Source organism: Cynocephalus volans, chromosome 3 (assembly GCF_027409185.1).
Source record: "Cynocephalus volans isolate mCynVol1 chromosome 3, mCynVol1.pri, whole genome shotgun sequence".
NCBI lineage: Eukaryota > Metazoa > Chordata > Mammalia > Dermoptera > Cynocephalidae > Cynocephalus > Cynocephalus volans.
In genome coordinates this window covers 33,864,817-33,886,276 of record NC_084462.1, presented here as the reverse complement: position 1 = coordinate 33,886,276, position 21,460 = coordinate 33,864,817, and the positions used below count along the sequence as shown (strand labels likewise).

General features: G+C 41.2%; 1 protein-coding gene across 3 annotated transcripts in view; it reads left to right on the top strand.

Annotated features, from left to right (window-relative positions):
- The first annotated feature begins 1,050 nt into the window (after nt 1-1,050).
- CRCP (CGRP receptor component) overlaps nt 1,051-21,460 on the top strand; it is a 35,413-nt gene continuing 15,003 nt past the window's right edge. Inside the window, exons 1-4 of one of the 3 annotated variants that reach the window (XM_063089483.1) lie at nt 1,051-1,170; nt 7,770-7,806; nt 15,489-15,587; nt 19,195-19,289. In XM_063089483.1, the coding sequence (XP_062945553.1) occupies nt 1,163-1,170; nt 7,770-7,806; nt 15,489-15,587; nt 19,195-19,289 (239 nt within the window). In that variant the 5' untranslated portion in view covers nt 1,051-1,162. Of the gene's footprint in view, nt 1,171-7,769; nt 7,807-15,488; nt 15,635-19,194; nt 19,290-21,460 lie in introns of those variants that run through there. The other 2 variants (XM_063089484.1, XM_063089485.1) reach the window with 2 other exon arrangements.

Below are 21,460 nucleotides of genomic sequence, written 5' to 3'. Positions count from 1 at the left end.
CCTTCCAGTCTTCGAAGATAATATACATTACCTCCCCCTCAGTGCTGTTCATTTGTTGTTGTTGTTTTGGCAGCTGGGGACTGAACCCTGGACCTTGGTGTTAACAGCACCAGCTCTAACTAACTAAGCTAACCGGTCAGCCCAGTCCTGTTTTTTAAAAGGCATAAAATGTAGTAAATCAGGTAGTTCTACCTCCAATACCCTTAGGTATTTCTTTTCCTATGCATTTTTTTTTTAGGTCACACCCCATATCTTTTAAAAGTCCTGGGGGCTGGCCAGTTAGTTCAATCGGTAGAGCTTGGTGCTGATAACACCAAGGTCCAGGGTTCAGATCCCTGTAAGGGCCAGCCACCAAAAACAACACAAAACAAAAACACCCCACCTATCTTGTGCATTTTCCCAGCATACCAAATATGCTGCATTTCTCATGACTGTATTATACTGGAGGGCTAAAACATGATTTACCAATCCCCTACTATTGGGCATTTAGGCTATTTTCCAGCCAAAACATCACCACACGTGCATCTTTCTTTTAGCATCTGATAATTGCCTTCGGACAAATTCCCAGAAAAGCTAAGGTCAGACACTTAGCCTGTCGCTAAGGATCTTTATACTTTTATGCCATAGCTCCCAAGAAAGAAAAGGCACAGGGAGAATGGGGGCTGAGATTTTTTTCACCTTTTAACAACCTTTTATTCAATCATAGCACACGTACGGAAAAGTGTCCAGAAGTGCAGGCTCGCCCACTTTCCATTAACTTGAACAGAGCCGGTGACCAGCACCCGCACCTGAGACAGACACTGACTGCGGAATCATAACGACGCAGAAGCCTACTAACTGGACAACGTCTTCGGACCCTTAGCTTATTAATACTTTGGTAAAACCTGCACCACGAAAACACGCAATAAATCCCGTCCGCGAACGCCTAACCGTCTGAAGCCCGGCTGGACGAAGGACACAGGACCGCCCCGGCGAGGGGCGCCAGGCAGCACGCAGGCCCCGGGGTCCTCCAGGTTCCCGGCGTGCAGCGCGGCGGTCCCGGCGTGCCCCGCGGCGCGCGAGCCAATGACCCGGGCGGCTCGGGGCTGGCGGCGGTAGCGGCGGCGGCGCCGTGGGAGTCTCCTCGTCCGCTGGCGGCTGGGGGCGGCGACGTGAGGGCGACATGGAAGTGTGAGCCGCCTGGGGACGCGTTCCCGGCTTCGGGTCGAGGCGCGCGCCTGGGGACGGGGGGAACCCTCCTACCGGCCTGTGGGCTGGGCACAGAAGAAAGGGACTCCTGCTCTGCCCCTTAGAGCCTTCGCTGTCCACCCACACGCCGTGCCTGCGACCCGGGGCCGAGTGCCGCAGCATCCCGCTGCCTTCGAATGTGCCTCCTCTCTCCCTCATTCATTTACCAGCGTTTGCTAGGCCACAGTAGGGGGGAGGCCGGCCTGGCATCCGAGCGATGACGTAGGCTGTACAGCCCTGCGTCTGTCCGCCCTGAGGGTGTGGAAGGAGGGAGACACGGGCAAAATGCACCTTGGTTTTTCTTTCCCCTGAAGTAATTACAAGTTGTAATAATAGATGTGTGTTTACTTGTTTAGTGCCATGAGGGCAGGTACCAATGTGTGTTCACCTAGTGCTTGCCACTGCATCTGGCACACAGTAGGCATTCAGCAGACACTTGTTAAATGAAGAAATATAACAATATTTTATTATTTTAATAAATAGAAGTTAATTAGCCAGCATCCTCCTTGCTGGGCATATAGATTTTCTGATTTTCCTAAGTGAAATGGTTTGAATCAAGGGTTTTCACTCCTGTAACAACCTGTCCACTTCTCCTAAGGAGTCAGTGACTTATTGGAACCAATCAAGAATTTTGCAGCTATCAATTTATGGGAAAATGAGGCTTTCTGAGGTAGACTTGTGGTTTGGGAGTAGAAGGACATCTTGAATGGAAAGTTCTGGAGGCTTGTTCTCCAACATGAGATGTGACCTCCGGCAGTCTGGTCCTTAGGATCTTCAGCAGAACCCTGAGTCTCTGAGAGGGCAACCATATTGTACCTCTTTCAGGCACTGCTAGGACCTGAAGTGAGGAGGCACAGGTGGAAAACTCTCCTGAGTTTGTACTATTTTTTCCTTCAGTTATCGAGTGAATACCTGTACACTGGAAATTTCTTAAAGAAGGAGTATTTATGCTTGATTTAATTCAATGACAGAACTTTAAAATAAAAACTTTTTGACTGTCATTTGGAAACTTATTTTTCTCAAGTAAAAGAGCATAAAATATTCATAGCAAAATTATGTATTTCTATATGTAGGTTATTTGCTATTTGGCTAACTTTGTCCAATGCCTTGGGTGCATTTATATGCCTGGAAAGCTTGTGTACACTCTTTTATTCTTGAAAATGGACACTGTTTACCCTCTGTACCATCTTTTTGTGGTAGTGTCAGGATTTCTTTCATTTAACAGCTGGAAATACTGAGATTCTAAAAAGGTAGGTAGTAGTTACTATAACAATTCAGTAACAGGACTGGAAAGAGGATATTTGCTTTCTTTCAAGAAAGTGCTACAGGTTAAATTGTTCGTTGACTTCTAAGGCTGCCCAGTTTTCTTGTACCAAAGTTTAGTTTTTCAGAACATGAATTGATAGCATAGATGTTGAACATAGGAGAATTTGAGCAATTTTGTTTGTCAGTGCATTCTTGAGAGTTAACTGTGTGGCAATTAATAAGCACTGTTTGCATGGGCTTTTTTGGTATGTGTGTGCTCTTAAGAAAAATCTGCCAATAGATCATTTTGTTCTGTTTATTCAGAATTTGTTTTTCCAAAGTAGTTGTTTACATCTACTCAGCAAGTTAAGCAAATTTTACAAGTTAAATTTCAAATAGTAAGTCAACGCCAGTCAACTAATTCATTACTTAAGGAAATTAAGTAACTGCTTGCCTGCAGTATAGATGCAGATAGTCTTTAAAATTCAGTTGGGGGCTGGCTGGTTAGAGCTTCATTTGGTTAGAGCGCGCCTTATAACATCAAGGTCACAGATTCTTACCAGCCAGCTGCCAAAAAGAAAAAATTTTCTTTGAATATTTGCTTTAAATGTCTATAAACAAAATCAGTACTATATTATTCTAAGTCCCAGGGGAGAATATGGAGTTTTATGTAGTTGGGCAGTTTCTAGAAGTCTGATTGCATGTGAATGTATTACATAACGCTTAAGTGTTAGCCATAAAGCAGACAATTCCTGCTGTGTAGGTGTCAACAACTTGTAAGTTTGTAATTGACAGATGTATCAATTGACAGATTCTAGCTCTAAAAACAATTGGTGGGAAAATATATATTTTATGTCCTCAATTACAGGTTATAACCTTATGGGGTTCTTTTTTTTTTTTTCCAGCGGCTGGCTGGGGATCTGAACCCTTGACCTTGGTGTTAGAACACTGTACCGTGCTCTAACCAACTGAGCTAACCAGCCAGCCCCTGGAATTCTTTGTTTTAGTTTTACATTTCTATTTTCTTCAACTTTTTAGCTTGAAAAATTTCAAATCTATGGGAAAGTTGCAAAAAGAACACCACAAATACCTGTATACCTTTTACCTAGAGTCACCATTTGTTAACATTTTGATTTGGATATTTGCTGTATTTCTTTTGCACATGCAAAAGAGCTTTCTGCAGATACACACACACACATTTTACTAACCATTTGAGAGTTGTGGACATCATATTATTTCACCCCTTCTTAAAAAGTGTGTTCTCCTATGTAACCACAATACCATTATCACACCCAGGAAACTTAGCACTGATACAACTACTATGTTTAAAATATAGCTTATATTCAAATTTCTTCAGTTGTTCCAATGATGTCCTTTTAGCTGGACTTTTCTCCCCGATTCAGGATCCAGTGACAAATTGCATATTGCATCTGGTTGTCATGTTTTTTAATCTCCTTTATTCTAGAATACTTTCCTAGCCTTTTTTTTTTTTTTTTTGTGACATTGGTTTTGTGACAGGTGGTATTGATATTTGAAGAATGTAAGCCAGTTGTTTTGAAGAATGTTCCCCATTCTGGAATTGTCTGATTATATCCTCATGACCAGATTCAAGCTAAACATTTTTTTTGGCAGGATTGCTATGAGGGATATGTCTTTCTCAGTGCTTCACACCATCATTATTGGTGCTATTAAATTGGATGACTTGATTAATTTGATATCTGTCAGATAGCACCATATCCTGTTCCCAACAACCTGTCAGTGGTGGTTCTAATAACTTCTTTTTTTTTTTTTTTTTTTAGGTTTTCAATCATAATTATTATTTTTTTTTTTTAATTTTATTTTGTCGATATACATTGTAGCTGATTATTGCTTCCCATCACCAAAACCTCCCTCCCTTCTCCCTCCCCCCTTCCCCCCCGACAATGTCCTTTCTGTTTGCTTGTTGTATCAACTTCAAATAATTGTGGTTGTTATATCTTCTTCCCCCCCCCCCGGTTTGTGTGTGTGTGTGTATGTGTGTGTGTGAATTTATATATTAATTTTTAGCTCCCTCCAATAAGTGAGAACATGTGGTATTTCTCTTTCTGTGCCTGACTTGTTTCACTTAATATAATTCTCTCAAGGTCCATCCATGTTGTTGCAAATGGCAGTATTTCATTCGTTTTTATAGCTGAGTAGTATTCCATTGTGTAGATGTACCACATTTTCCGTATCTAATAACTTCTTGATGATAAAAACTGCCTTTAAAAAAATTTCCCAGGGCCAGCCCATGGCTCACTTTGGAGAGTGTGGTGCTGATAACACCAAGGCCCCGGGTTTGGATCCCATATAGGGATGGCCGGTTAGCTCACTGGCTGAGCGTGGTGCTGACAACGCCAAGTCAAGGGTTAAGATCCCCTTACCGGTCATCTTTAAAAAAAAAAAAAAAAAATTTCCCAATATGTACAGCTCACTTAGGACTTCAGAAAAGGTAGATACTGTACTCATCGACATTTTATTGAATAAAGGAAATCCTAGCATATATTGGCCTTTGCTCTGTGAGTATTTAGCTGCGTAAAAGAATTATCTTCTGATGAGAGAAAATCAGTGAACAAATCAACTTCTGCCAGCCAGAGTCTGCAAGATGCAGTACCTTTTTAAACATCCAGTGTTCTTCTGCTCCCAAAACATATATTCATTAGAATATACATGAAAGAGAGTTTCCCTTCTTCTTTGTATATTGGTTCTAGAAAAGGCAGATGATGTTCTTTGGAGTCTTGCATTAACAATATTGACTTGATAAGTTGGCTAAAGCGTGGTTTGTAACACGAAGGTCAAGGGTTCAGCTCCCATACTGGCCAGCCTCAAAGGTAGCGGGGGGGGGGGGGGTGTGTGTGTGTGTGTGTGTGTGTGTGTGTGTGTGTGTGTGTGTGTGTGTGTGTGTGTGTGTGTGTGTGTGTGTGTGTGTGTGTGTGTGTGTGTGTGTGTGTGTGTGTGTGTGTGTGTGTGTGTGTGTGTGTGTGTGTGTGTGTGTGTGTGTGTGTGTGTGTGTGTGTGTGTGTGTGTGTAGAAAGACTGGAATACTGGGGCAGTAACTTGGAAGGGCCAAGACAAATTTCCCAGGTCATTGAATATTTTCCACGACAAAGGAGGGGCCATGATTTGGAAATGAGGTTGTAATAATGGTACCTGTGATGGATCCATTGCCCTGAAGAAGAACATTTGTATTTTTTCCTCAGTCAACTGTTCCAGAAAGGAGTGTCTTAGTGCCTTGTATTTTAGACAGCACAGGGATTCATAACTCAATTTCAAGCAAAGATAGAAGGAAGCCTTGTGGGCTGACTTCCTGATTAAGTAGGCAAAGAGGACACGTGGTTTGATTTGACATTTTCAACTTTAAATGAACTGTATCACATACACTAATTATGCATTGTCCTTCCTGTGTTAAGTTCCTTTTAAATGAGATATTCTTGTGACCTGAGTGCAGTTGTGGTCATTTGGGCAATACAGCACTTTTGTGAAATTGTAGCTATCTGTTGAATCACCAGTATTATTTGGTAAGCTTCACATGCTGATTTGATTATGGTGCTGACATCACTGTGCTGATTACCTAAGGCCTATGTTGATTCCTGTGTTAACCACCCACTAGTTTTGCATTATTTGTTGACTGGGAAAATCACCCATCTGTTTGGCCCATGTTTTTGAAATTTTGTGTCATTGTTTTCATAGTTTAAGAACATGCAGTTAGCCCAGGTGGTTAGAGCACAGTGTTGTAACACCAAGGTCAAGGGTTTGGCTCCCTGTACTGGTCAGCCACCAAAAAAAGAACATGCAGTACTCCCTGTTGCACATTATGTCAAGTTCAAACTCTTCTTCCTGAGTTTTTAGGATTCTGCATTACGGGTTTTCATTCATCCAATCCAGTCTCTTAACAATTTCATAGTTATCTTTCACTTCAGTTAGGCAGCTCCTTACTGTGTAACCTTGTGCAAGTTACTTAATCCCTGAGCCTGTTTCATCATCTATAAAGTAAGAATCATACTAATACAGAGTTTTAATGAGAATTAAGTGAGATATCTTTAAAAAATAATAGTCACCAAAACTTGTCTCGTTTCATCATAACAGTTTTATGAGGTAGGAAGAGGTTGTGGCAGTGGAAGTAGCACAGGTAGTAGAAATGATAATAAAGGCATTTATTGAGCACTTGTTGTGTGCCTGGTACTTTACAGGTTTCAATTTAATCCTGTAAACAATCTTACAAGGTTGATACTATGATTGCCATTTTTATAGATGAGGAAATTTAAGCATAGAGAGATTAAATAACTTGCCCTCATTTGTACAGCTAATGTAATATGTAATGTAATGTGCAGCTGGGTTTAGAATCCAGGCTACACTTCTAGATATTAATTTATCCCCACTTTTTTAGAGGCAGAAGATTAGGCAGTAATTAACTCACTAAAATTCACAGACTTTATAAGTAGCAAAGATATATAGAATATGAACCCAAATCTCTCTGATTTCAAAACTATTCTTAGTTATCATGGTTTACTGCCTCCACTGCTAAAAACAATAAATACTTTCTGATGTAATATTGTTGAATGGGTCAGTTATTTAATATGTCACATTGCTGTGTTCATTGACATATGAAAGATGACATACTGCCTTGATCGAGTGTTACACAGGGGTACCAGGCTTTTGACTACTGCTTGATACATGTACTCTACCTGCTGAGTTGGTATAGAAGATGAACAGCTTTGGAGTTTTGTGGATATTTGACAGGATTCTTGATCATTGCTTGAATTCCCAGTAGTGATGTTAATGTTAAGTAGACCTTCAGCAGGAGGACTTGGCTGCCCAAGATGTCAGTAGCTGGTGGGAGGCAGATGGTAATGGGGAGAGGGTGTGGATATGGGGTGGGACAGCACTTTGTTTCTCCCATTATTTTTAGCATCGCCACTGGTTTATTGACTTCTCCCACTTTGTGGTTTTGTCCTCTTGTTCTTCCTTTAACTAACTTCTCCTAGATGTCTGACTTCTCTTAACTTCTGCCTACATAGACTTGGAATAAGTATAGTATTTTAATCATCTGCCTGGTGATGGTTGTGTGATGTGCTATGGCTGTAAAAAGAAAAGTCTGCCCTGAAATTTTCCACAGCCAGCTAAACCATGTAGAACTTAGGACATTTCTAAGTTTTAGGTTGTAGTCCCCAAATTTTGGAACTGGATTACTAGATCTTGACAGGAATTATTTTACGGATATTTCATACCCAGAAAAATATGTGTTCCCAGACTGATGATAGCTTACTTTTCTTTTGCAGGAAGGATGCCAATTCTGCACTGCTTAGTAACTATGAGGTAAGTAACTTTGAAATGGACTATTATTATATTTCCATTTCTGATAGTTTGCCCTTTGCTTCTTAAGATTGTTGAATTAGTTTTGGTTAGAAATGACTGAACAGGGGCTGGATTGTTAGCTCAGTTGGTTAGAGCGCAGCCTTGTAACACCAGGGTCAAGGTTCAGATCCCTGTACCAGACTGCTGCCAAAAATAAAAATTAAAAAAATAAAAATAAATGATTGAACTCATTTGAATTCTCCACTTTAAGACTGAACAGATGGCACCATGCAGTGGACCTTGGAATATTCTCTCTCTCTCTTTTTTTTTTTTAACCAAATACATACTGTATTTCAAAATATCACATCTACCTCCTGGGCTTTGACCATGGATCCCTTACATCAAAAGGATATATAACTCGAACACCACTGGCACATTACTAGAATTTCACTCATTCAACCACTCCATTCAGTCTTGTCAGTTTCCAAAAGCAGGAGTAGTCTCAGCAAACATATAGCTTCACCCTTTCAGTCATCTGGTATAATTGAGCTAAGAGACAATGTTGTCTCTCGCTCTGAGCTTCTTTCGAGGTGTTCAGGTAATGTTGGATTTCCCTCAGTACGTAACCCATTTATTCATTCCTTCACCCTCAGCCACTATACTTCCTTCCCTCTGTTAACACCCAACTTTTCCATCTTTGGCAGGGACATTAGGTTTGGCCACTATGCTTGTTTAGACAGCAAGCAGCAGTGTTAATATAGCAAGAACCTCCCCCCATTCCACTCCCATTCATTATATAGGATAAGGTTACATAGGTGCAGAACTAATCAGCTGTATTTATCACCAGGCAATATAGCTGCATTCACTGTTAGCCCCAATTTTGCCACATGGGGTGAAGGCACATGCCACCCCCTTCAGGCCCTCAAGAATTCTGACATAAGGTTTAAAAACATAATAGTTACAGTTTCTTGCTTAGGAATCATCCCTGATTCCAGCCCTGGTACTGTAGTTGCAGGACCCGGTCCTAGAACTACTGCATCAGGTAGAGGGGGAAAGATACTGAGGTGGTATGGGGAAGAATGAAAAAAATTATAGTCATTATACCAGTGTACTCCTCCCTGGGCAAGAATTACATAGTCATACCAGCATCTTTCCTACCCTCTCTTCCCCAGATCTACCAGGAAAACAGAGGAATATCTAGTGGGGACACACCTTTAGTTCCACTCATGCTGAACATGAGCACACTCTCGTGATGGCATGGAAGCCAGCCCTTCATGCCTTTATGTCCCCCCGTTTTAGACAACCAGTGTTTTAGTTGGCCATTCCACTTCTCTATCAAACTATTACTATGAGGAGGCTATCTCTCTGCCCATTACTGGACGTTATGGGCTGTATGTACAGTGTGTTCCTTGGCCTGAAGAAATGAATGTTTCCCATCCACATTCATGCAGTATCTGTACTTCTGGTTTTTCTATAGCACTCTGAGCATTCGCATCTTCCATTGGGTAAGCAAAGCTCAGTCCGGAGACAGTGTCTTTTCCTGTCAAGACCCATTTGTAGCCCCCCAGGGCTACCAGCATCAGACTCACTTGCCAGCTATGTCTATGGCCTTCCCACCAGGGAATCTGCCCCATAGCCATGTGCAGCCTATCTCTCTTGTTGGCAGACAGAACAGTTCCTGTTGGCATTATGTGCCTGAGAGGGTACGAAAGAAATGTTTCTAGATCCAGAGCATCTCTGCACTGCTGCAGTACCCCATGTCCACTCATTTCATGGGCCCAGGTGGCCACCTCAGGTGAGCTCACAGGGATATCTGCTTGTTGATTCCAGTCACCTTGTGAGCCTGGAAGGGAGCTCTCCTAATGGGCATTGACCTGTTTTACTTTAATGCTACCCTCAAATGTCTATACATGGGCATCCCTTTAATAGGCCAGGTTTCCATTGCCTCCTGCCTGACCATTTGGCTAGGCCACTGGCCGCTGCCCAGGAGTCAGCAAAAACCCAAACACAGGGCTTTTACCACTGTTCAATTCTTCCATCACTGCTACAAAAACAGTATGCAGTCCAGCCCGATGAACTGACTTTTTATACCTTCTTTGATCAGAGTGGCATCCTTCCAAACAGGATGTTGTCTGTTCACCTTGGAACTGCTATCTGCAAACCCAGTAGCTCTTGAATGGTCAGTTGAGAGCTATTAATAGGGCACTGTTCAAGTGTTGATAGAATCCAGCAGCTCCTCGCACAGTTCCAGAGTCGATCCCGGGGAAAGGAGTTTCCTTGCTTGTGAGTGTTTCCCCCTCTCATTCCCCAGGTAGCATGCTCTTGTAAAAAACATTTAAATTCTCTTGTCCAAAGTCTCAGTGGTCATCACTGGGAAGTGCTTACAAGCATTTGCCATGAGCCCCAGCCTAGGCTCCTCCACAAGGGCTATCAGAGAATTTGTCCATACCAACTGTATTAGTCTGTTTCTGTTGCTTATAACAAAATACCTGAAACTGGGTGATTTATAAAGAAAGCAAAATTTATTGCTTACAGTTTCAGAGTCTGGACAGTCCAAAGTTCAGGGAACACATTTGGTGAAGGCCTTGGTGGTGGCAACAGTGACCCAGGGGTCTCACGTGACAGAAAATGGCAGAGCAGAGAGAGCTCCTGGTTCACTCTCTTTTTAAAAGCCCTCAACCATACCCCTGACCACCATTTTTAATCCATTCACTATCGCATGGTCTTACAATGTATTCATCTCTTCAAGGCCCCACCATTCAATTTCCTTAGTAGGATTTCCCTCCCTCAACAGTTCCAGTGGGGATTTAAGGTTCAGTGAGGTTGGAGAAGCATCCAATCTACAGCGTTTTGCCCCTGGTCCCCCAAACTCGTGTCTTTTTCACATACAAATAAATTCATTTCATCCCCAAAGTCTAACTTGTTACAACTCAAAAGTTCAGAGTCCCATCTGTGAAATCAAAACAAGTTGTCTACTTTCAAGATACAATGGTGGGACAAGCATAGGGTACCTATGCCAATTCCAAAAGGGAGAAATAGGCCAAAAGAAAGGTGTAACAGGTCCCAAACAAGTCCAAAACCCAGCAGGGCAGGCATTAAATCTCAAAGCTGTTGAATCGTGTACCTTGACCCCACATTCGATGTCCTCTGCATATTGGTCCAGGGTTTTGGTCCCCAAGTCCTTGGGCAGCTCTGCTCCTGTGTCTTTCCTTGTCTCAGGTGATACTTTAGGTCTCCCAGGCTGGTATTCCACTCTGGTAGCTCCACAGGTCTGGGGTTTCCATGGTGGTCCCGCTTCACGGCTCCACTAGGCATAGCGCTGTTGGGGTTTTTCTGCTGCAACTTTGACCCGTTTCTGTTCAGTACTGCTCTAGCGAAGGCTGTCTGCAATGAATGACCCTGTGACAGATCTCTTCCTGGGCCCCCAGGCTTTTCCATACATCCTTTGAAATTGGAGTGGAGGCTCCCACGCCTCCACATCTCTAGCATTCTACCAGCCTGCCTTGTGGACGCTGCCAAAGTTGCAGGTCCAGGCACACCTCTGGGGGCAGTTTAGCCACAGCTGGAGCAGCCAGAGCAGCTAGGGTGCTGGTGCTGGAAACAGCTTTCCAAGGTGGCCCTAGGTAGTGAGCCCGAGGAGACTGCTTCATGCCTGTTCCCCAAGGCCCTTGTGACTCCCTAGACCTCTGGGCCTGTAATGGAAGGGTTGGCCCCAGAGGCTTCTGCAATGCATTCAGGACCTTTTTCCCCTTCTCTTGATAATCCCTTTCTTCTGTACACATCTCCTTAGCACCATTGGATTTTTCTCCTCTCTCTGCTTCTCTACTATGTGACCAGGCTGCAAATTTTTCAAATCTTTACGGTGTGCTTCCCTTTTAATTATACATTCTGGCTTTACATCATTTCTTTACAACCATAAATCAGTGTAGGCTGTTACAAGTAGCCGCGCAGCTTCCTGAATGCTTTGCTGCTTAGAAATTTCTTCCACCAAATACTCTGGGTCAGCACCTTTAAATTTCACATTCCATAAAATTTGGGGGCATAAACAGAATGCAGCCCAGTTTCTTGCCATTTCACAGCAAGAGTGATCTTTGCCCCAGTTTCCAATAAGTTCCCTGTCATTTACATCTGAGATCACCTCAGAATGGCCTTTACTGTCCATATTTCAATCAGTATTCTGCTCACCACCATTAACAAGTCTCTAAAACATTCCAAACTTTCTCTGGTTTCCTGTCTTCTAAACTCCACCAGCAGCTAGGCTTTTTCTAGCCTGCTCCTTCAGATTCTTCCAGCCTTTCCTCAACACCCCAGTTCTCTGGTACCAGTTTTCTTTTCTTTTTTAAAGATGACCAGTAAGGGAATCCTAACCCTTGACTTGGTGTTGTCAACACCATGCTCTCCCAAGTGAGCCACGGGCTGGCCCCTCAGTTTTCTATATTAGTCAGTTTCTGTTGCTAATAACAAAATATATGGAACTGGGTAATTTGTAAGAAACTGGAATTTATTGCTTACGGTTTTGGAGTATGGAAAGTCCAAAGTCCAGGGAACACATTTGGTGAAGGCCTTGGTAGTGGTGACAGTGACCCAGGGGTCTCACATGGTAAAAAATGGCAGAGCAGAGAGAGCTGCTGGTGCACTCTGCTTTTTCATGCCCTCAACCGTGCCCATGACTACCATTTTTAATCCATTCACTATTGCATGGTCCAACAATCTAATCACTTCTCCAAGGCCCACCTTTCAATTATCATAATGGATTTCCCTCCCTCAACAGTCACAGTGGGGGGTTTAAGCTTCAGTGAGGTTGGGGGGCATCCAGTCTATAGCACCAGCACTGCAGCTTCTGCTCTACATTCTGTGAACTCATGCAGCCTTACTGGTTCCTATTTAGCATGCCCATGAAAATTGCTTGAAGGGCATGTTTACATTCCTTCTGTTTTACGATATTAGTAGGGCAAACACTCCCCAGTCAACACTCTCTTTTACTTTCATTTTAGCTATTACTGGTAACAGTAACCAAGGCATTGTATGTTTTGCTTTTTTCTTATTAGTCTGCATTTCCTTATGCATCCAGTGAACAAACTCTCCAGGAGTTGGATCTATCTCTAAATTCCACTGGTAACTTAGTAACTGCAGCACTGCTGTGACTCCATATCATGGGTGGCCATGTGGCTACCCAGGAGTTAAAGGTCCCTTATCCCCCACTCATTTTTCCTTTTTCTTCCCAAATCATGTTTCCCTAAGCCAGGGCCGTCAGTTGCAACCAATTCCTCAGTGGACATGAGTTAGGTGCCCTCTCTTTCACTACTAATGCTGTCTACTTGGAAAGAGCGTCAGTTCCCACAGGTCAGGGGCTTAGTCCCCAAGACTACTCACCCCCCTTCTGATGCCAATCCAAAGCTACAGGTTGTTTTACATGTGCTTCTGACAAACTGGTTATAAATTGGGGTTCCCACAACCCCCTCCTTGGGTTCAATTAATTTGCTGTGTGGCTAACAGAACTCAGGGAAACACTTATATTTACCCATTTACTATAAAGCATAAACAGCCAGAGGAAGAGCTACGTGGCGGAAGGGATGTGGAGCTGCTATGCCCTTCCCAGGTGCACTACCCTTCAGGAAAGTCCACATGTTCAGCTATCCAGAAGCTCTAGACCTTGGAATAGTCTAAGGTTGGCAAATTATACATAGTACTTCAGGGACGTTGGGAAGACCTTAGTTTACAGTAGGCAACCTTCCTTAAATTCCAAAGATTCTTGATCATCATTTGGGATGTCTTCATGGGGTGGAAGCATCTATTTTAGAACTTCTGTCTGCAAAAGTTTACTATTAAAGTATTTATACCTTTTCCTAATTACCACCCTTTACCTATAAAATGCTTTATGTGTTATCATTTTTGTTAGGCAATTGTGTTTTAGCCGATGTCTAAGATGGCAGCGGGTGGACGGGAGGAACACCCAAAATGGCTGCAGAGAGTTTCAGGTCCCTAGAACAGCACATTTTCCGAGAATCACAAGAAACCCCCTCCCCCTTCTTCACCACCACATCCCCTTCCCGCACACTTCCCTCCCCTTCCTTCTTAGCCAATAGGAGCAGTCCAGCTCAGCGTAACTGGATATAAAAGGCCCACCTGATTCTCCCTGCCGCTGCTCCCACTTCCGAGAGGGCAACCCGCTTGTTCATTTTGCCTGCCTAATACACTTTGGTTGAGTCCCTGTCTCCTGGTGTTTTATTTTCATGCTCAGGCTGGGGCTTTTCCTTTCTATTTTGATCCTCAAATAGTCTTATGGGTATGGATAACACCCTCATTTTGAAAGTGAGAGTTTAGTTGACTCACTGTTGTGAATAGTTTGGTAGGAATTAACAGATTTATAATTTGGGGGGCTTTGTGGTGGGGTTGCTGGGGAAAGAGGAAAGAAGGAATGAGGTTGATGAGAGGAGATGTGACAGTATACTTGCCAACATCCTAATTTTCCTGGGTCCTGTTTGGTACTAGCAAAACCATCTGGTGGATTAACTCCAGATATAGAAAGAACCATTCATACATTGACTGTCCATTTTCCATATGCCAGAGTCTAAACTCTGGAAGACTTAGAAGAGGTCTGAGTGTCCATCGTGTGATACATATAGAAGGTAGTAGTAGTAACAGTGGGCCATATTTCTTCCTTCCTAGAGGTTCATCATAAATGATTGCTGCTCATAACAGGAAAGAAATGGTTCCTGGTAGGCCTGGCCCGTGGTTCACTTGGGAGAGTGTGGTGCTGATAACACCAAGGCCACGGGTTTGGATCCCTATATAGGGATGGCCGGTTCGCTCACTTGGGGGAGTGTGGTGCTGACAACACCAAGTCAAGGGTTAAGATCCCCTTACCAGTCATCTTTTAAAAAAAGAAAAAAAAAAAGAAAGAAAGAAATGGTTACTGGTCAAGCCATTGGCTTTTAGGAACTTCCTTGTCCAGTTTGGACTTTGCTGGGTGTTTGGGTGTTTTATCCATTGGGGAAACATTGCATTCATTGGATATCATGCCACTATTTATGAAAGGAATGGTAGGCATGGGAGGGGTTGCATTGTATATAGTAATGGTCTGTGAGCCTATATTTCCTTCAGTTCTCTGATAGTACCTCTGGAAAGAGATTCCTCCACCCCCAGCACTTATGCACATGTTTTCCCTTGTGTGGAAGGTTTACTTTTAAAGATCCATAGCATTCCTCCCTGCCTGCCTGCCTGCCTGCCTCCCTCCTTCTCTCTCTCCCTCCCTTCCCCCTTCCTTCCTTCCTTCCCTCTTTTTTTTAATCACTTGCCTCCATTTTTCTTTTCCAGAAAGAAATTATTGTACTAGATTTTCATATTAGAGAATCAGAATCCTTTTAAAAATATGTATATTTTTATTTTGGGAAAATTTACTTTCGAGTCCTCAGTATATTTTTGAGATAAGAGGAGATCAGTAATTTGATGTGTATTGATAGGAAACATTTGAAATATTTTAAGTTTACTAATTAATTTGAATTATTTGGCTTAGATAAAAGCATTTTTTAAATGTCACATGCTTCTGGGACTCATGTTTGCTCTAGTCCAAGAGTTGGGAGGTAGGTTTGTGGAAAAAAGGAGGTATTACACTTTTCTGTTTATCCTTCAAAACCATTGACCTTGGAATAGATATATTTCTCAAATTTATTCATAAATAGCTTTTATATATCTCTTCCTAGGTGTTCCAGTTACTAACTGATCTGAAAGAGCAGCGTAAAGAAAGTGGAAAGAATAAACACAGTTCTGGGCAACAGAACTTGAATACTATCACCTATGAAGTAAGCCTGGGCTTCTGGAGGGCCTGCCTACACTGCCGTTGAGGGAGGTTGGTTTATTCTACTGATGACTGGCCACCAAATCAAGATTGCTTCTTATCTGACTTGAATAGTTTTATTGTAACCCAGTTTTTATTCTGTTTGTAAAAGTGGGAGGAATTTGGCCACCTGCAGGGGTTGGCCAACTACAGAGTTAGAAGGAATAGTTTGTAAGACTGCCCTCGCTTCTAAACACCAATTGCAAGTTTGGGGATCCCTACCCTGAACCACCCTCAGGTTCAATAATTCACTAGAAGGACTTTCAGAACTCACTGAAAGCTATTATATTCACAATTATGGTTTATTACAGGGAAAAGATGCAGATTAAGATTGACCAAGGAAAGCAGTTTCCCTTGTCCTCACCCATGGAGTCAGGACACACTACTCTTCTGAAATGGTTATATGACAATATGCACAGAATATTGCTAACCAGGGAAGCTTAACTGAACCTCGGTGCCCAGAGTTATTACAAGTGGCCAGTTACTACCCTAAAACTATACAAGTGGGGCCAGCCTCTACCCTAAGTTAAGACTATCCAGTATGACCTAAGGCCCCAGGCAGAGATGCTCTTATTAGGCATAACTTTCCAAGGGCCTGGAGATTACGTCCCAGAAAGCTAGGGCAAAAGCGAGACCTTCTCTTTGGGCAAGGCCAAATTCTTTATTACACAAAAAGTAATGCTTTTTATTGTAGAAAACTTAGAAGGCACCAAAAGCAGGAAGAAGAAAGCAAAAATAATTCATAAGCTTAATAGCTACTTGACATTTTGCTGTGTTCTCTCCCAATCTTAACAAAGAAAGTTTAAGCCATTATATTTGTATGTAATAATTGATCTTTATATGTCATTTTAATTTAATGCTCTCTTGGTATTTACTGTCAATTCTGATTTTTACCTCTATAGAGGATTTGGTTTTAATTATCTTTTCAAAGACGTTAGTAAACTTAAATCAAGTGATCATAATCCTTAATTTTTAAGGAAAGTGAGGGGTTTAGCCCTTTCATCACCATTCCTGCTCCTCCAGTGTTGCTCATTTAATCGTGTTTTTAAAACCCTGTTAAGGGGCCGGCCCGTGGCTCACTCGGGAGAGTGCGGTGCTGATAACACCAAGGCTCCGGGTTCGGATCCCATATACGGATGACCGGTTCGCTCACTGGCTGAGTGTGGTGCTGACAGCACCAAGTCAAGGGTTAAGATCCCCTTACCGGTCATCTTTTAAAAAAAAAAAAAAAAAAAACCCTGTTAATTTCTTTATTCACTCATGTTCTTTACATTACGTAGTTCATCTCTTACAAGGAAGAAAATATTTGTTGGTAATTAGTTTTGTAACTAAATGTCAAACTATTGATTTCTCTTACCTCTATACTTGATTAGTCTAAGCTCACTGCCACTCTATATAAGTTCTTGCTTTTAATTCATGGTGCCTCATGGAAAGTTACTGTGGTATTAAATGTTTTGAGACTTTTTATGCCTTAGAATATGGAATTCTAGTGTTCTTAATGTGAATATGAATGTGAAGTTTTTGGGTTCAACTTTTATTCTGCTAAGCTCTATAAGTATTATGTTGTCTATTAGTATTTGGTGTTATGGTCTGAGCCCAACCTGATTTTTGTACTTCTGAGAGACTCTTAACTTAGACACTGTATTAGTCCGTTTTTGTTTCTTATGACAAAGTACATTGAACTGGGTGGTTTATAAAGAAAATGAAATTTATTGCTTATAGTTTCTGAGGCTGGGAAGTCCAAAGTCCATCTGGTGGTGGCTGCAGTGACTCAGGGGTCTTACGCTGCAAGATGGTGGAAGCACAGAGAGCAGAGAGAGATAGAGATAGACTCTCCTCTTCTTTTAAAGCCCTCAGAACCATGCCCTTGATCACCATTTTTAATCCTTTCACTACTGCACAGTCCTACAATCCAATCTCTTTAAGTCTCCACCTTTCAATTACCATAACAGGATTTCCCACCCTCTTAACAGTAACAGTGGGGGCTAAGTTTCTAGTACATAAAGCTTGGGGGACACAATTCAAGCTTCAGTAGTTTTGGGGGAACATAATTCAATCCACTACAGACGCTTAAGGTTACTGTTTATTTTTCTGATTTGAAATTCCTCTCAGATTATGTCTAGGTAGGGTCCCCTCTTTTTTTTTTTTTTTTGGCTCCTGGCTGGTAAGGGGATCCAAACCTGTGACCTTGGTGTTACCAGCACCATGCTCTCCCAAGTGAGCTAACTGGCCAGCCCAAGTTCCCTCTTTTAAGAGAAATAAAAGGCTTTTACTTTGAAATAATTTTATTCCTACAGAAGATCTGCATAGATAGTGCTAAAGGTTCTCATAAACCCTTCCTCTACTTTTCTCTATGTTAACATCTTACATAACTGTGGGACAATTATCAAAACTAAGAAATTGATACTGGTATGTGGTAACTAAAGATTTTATTTGAAGTTGCCATTTTCCCACTACTGTCTTTGTTCTGTTCTGGAATCCAATCCAGGATAATTTTGTATTTAGTTAACATGTCTCCTAAATGTTCTCCAATCTGCACCAATTCCTTATTCTTTCCTTGTGTTCCATGACCTTGACACTTCTGAAGAGTATTGGTCAGGTATTTTGAATGTACCTTGATATGCGTTTTTCTGATGTTTTCTCATGATTAGACTGAGTTTATGGCTTTTGCAGAAGAATGCCACAGAGGTGATGTGCCCTCGTTGCATGATGTCAGGGGTTACATGCAATCCGTGTGTCTTATTACTGACGATGTCAATTACCTTTGATCACTTGGTTAAGATGGTATCTGCCTGGTTTCTCTGTAATGTTATTTTACTGTTTCCATATTCTGTTAGGAAGGATTCACCAAGTCTAGGCCACATTCATGGGGAAGGAGATCAAGCTTTACCTCTTGAAGGGAGGGATATCAAAGAATTTATGGGTTTATGTTAAAACCACCATAGTAATTAATAAATATTTGGGGGGAGATGTTTGAAGATGTGCATATATCTTACTTCTCCTTAAGTGTTCAACCGTTAATTTTAGCATGCATTGGTCATGGATCTTTCCCTGCAGTAATGATTGTTATGGTGCATTTGCCTAATGGTGATTTTTTACTTTTCTTATTCCTTCTAGGTTTATTAGTTAGTAAGAGGGAGTTGTTCCCTCTTACTCATTTATTTCTTTATCCAGTGATATATATCCATGTAGACTCATGGCTATTTATTTTATTTTTCAGGTTTCCTCTCTTTAAAATAATTGTCTGACTGGGCAGCTGCCAAATAAATGAATGAATGAATGAATGAATGAATGTCTGAATATGATAGCGCAGTTGTCAGATTTAGTTTGGGGGGTTTTTTTTGTAGATCAGGAAAGTTTTCTTCTAAAACTTTACTAATTTTTCTTCCTGTTCTACCTTACTGGTTTTCTCCTTCTGGAATTCATGTTATATGAAGATTGGCTCTCCTTGAAAGCATTTTATAGAGGATTTTTAAACAAAATATTAGAATACTAAATTATAGCCATTGCCTTCACTTTTTCTCATTCAGGGTTCTTTGTCTTATGCTTGCCTTTTCCTTTTTTTTTGGTAGACATTAAAATACATATCAAAAACACCATGCAGGTACCAGAGTCCTGAGATTGTCAGTGAATTCCTCACAGCAATGAAAAGCCACAAGTTGACCAAGTAAGTAAAGATTATCTTTTTTTTGTTGCTTGGCAGCTGGTGGGTATGGAGATCCGAACCCTTGACCTTGGTGTTACAGCACGGCACTCTAACCAGCTGGGCTGAGTAAAAACTATTTTAAGTAGGAAGAGAGTGACACAGAATGAAAAGATAGCTTTAAAAAGCCATCCTCAGCGCCCATGTGTTTATATTCAGTTGGGTTTTGGATTCATAATTAACACACAGTGCTCTTTTAAAGTAAGATCATGGTATTGTGGATGAGGCCACTGAGAGTTAGACATAGGGACCCTTCTAGAGCCAGGAACAGAACTTAGTGTTTTTTAAAATCTCAAAGTCTTTTCTTGGAGTCCCAGTTTGTATGACCTATACCATCACCCGCTCCCAGCATTCAGACTAAATTGGATGAAAGGTGTGTTTCACAAATTAAAGTGCTTTTATAAAGTTGGTCAGTAAAATCATTTGACAATTGTGTTTGCTTCAGGCAAAAGTGGCTTAATAATATTCTGTCAGCTCTTCTAGTGCTCAATTACTTTTCTCAGTGACTTTCTTGAATGAGTTCAGCTTGTAAAAGTTAAAAACATCATAGATCAAGAGTTTACATGAGAAGAAAACTAGCCCAAGTCTTTTAGAATTAACACCAGAGCCGATAAATTCCAAAAGCTTTTGCCATTTCATTCAGGATAATAATTTTCTATTTCAGGCACATAGTTGGTACACAATCAGTAAATTAAATGCACTTCTCTCCTGGCCTCCCTTCTTCAAATGAACTCTGAAGACAAACATCACGCACGCGTGTGTGTGTGTGTGTGTGTGTGTGTGTGTGTGTGTGTGTGTGTGTGTGTGTGTGTGTGTGTGTGTGTGTGTGTGTGTGTGTGTGTGTGTGTGTGTGTGTGTGTGTGTGTGTGTGTGTGTGTGTGTGTGTGTGTGTGTGTGTGTGTGTGTGTGTGTGTGTGTGTGTGTGTGTGTGTCTCTCTTTTTTTTTTTTTTGCGGCTGGCCGTTAAGGCAATCCAAACCCTTACCTTGGTGTTATAACACCGTGCTGTAACCAACTGAGTCAACTGGCCAGCCTAACATTTTATTTTTAATTGTGATAAAATACACATAACATAAACTTTACCACCGTAAGTATTTTTAAGTGTATAGTTCGGTAGTGTTGAATATATTCACATTATTGTGGGACCAATGTCCAGAACTTTTTCATCTTGCAAAACTGAAACTATGTATCCCTTAAACAACTCCTCATTTGCTGCTCCCCTGTCCCTGGCAACCACCATTCTATTTTCTGTTTCTATGAATTTGACTGCCTCATACAAGTGGAATCATATGGTATTTGTCTTTTTCTTTTTAAATATCTGAATGTTGTTATTACTATTTTTTTACCATTTTAACTATTTAAGTGTGCAGCTCAGTATCATTAAGTACATTCTCATTGTACAGTCATCACTGCCATCTGTCCACAGAACATTTTTCATCTTGCAAAACTGAAACTCTGAGCCCATTAAATGGTTAACTCCCTATTCTTCCGTTCTCCTGGCCCCTTTCTTTTCTCTTTCTTGAACTCTAAAAACACAGCTGTTAGACCTTTGATGCTATTATGCAAGTGTCCAAGACTCTGTTCCTTCTTTTTGCTTTGTTGTTCAAATGGGATAAATTTTTTGTTTATTCAGAATATTTTGACATTTACTTGTACATATTTATGTGGTATATTGTGTTGTTTCAATAAATGCAAATACTGTACAATGAAGGTAGCATAGTTTTGTACCCATTAGTCCACAAATGGGATAATTTCTATTGATCTTTCTATAAATTCACAGATTCTTCTGTCATCTTCACTCTGTTATTAAGCCCATCAATGAATTTTTTATTTCAGATATTTGTTAGTTCTAAAATTTCAGGGTTTTTAAAAATAGCTTTTGTCTCTTTCTTGAGAATTTCTATTATTCCTTTCATTTCAGGAATGTTTACTTTTGCCCAATGTTGTTTTAATAGCTAAAGTCTTTGATAATTCTGACATCTGGGTTATCGTGCACTTGGCCTCTGTTGATTGTCTTCCCTTGAGAATGAGTCATATTTTCCTGGTTGGGGTAATTTTAGATTGTGTCCTGGGCATTTTGAGTATTACATTGTTTGGACTGTAGGTCCTGTTAAAAGCCTCTGGTTAGTGTTGCTT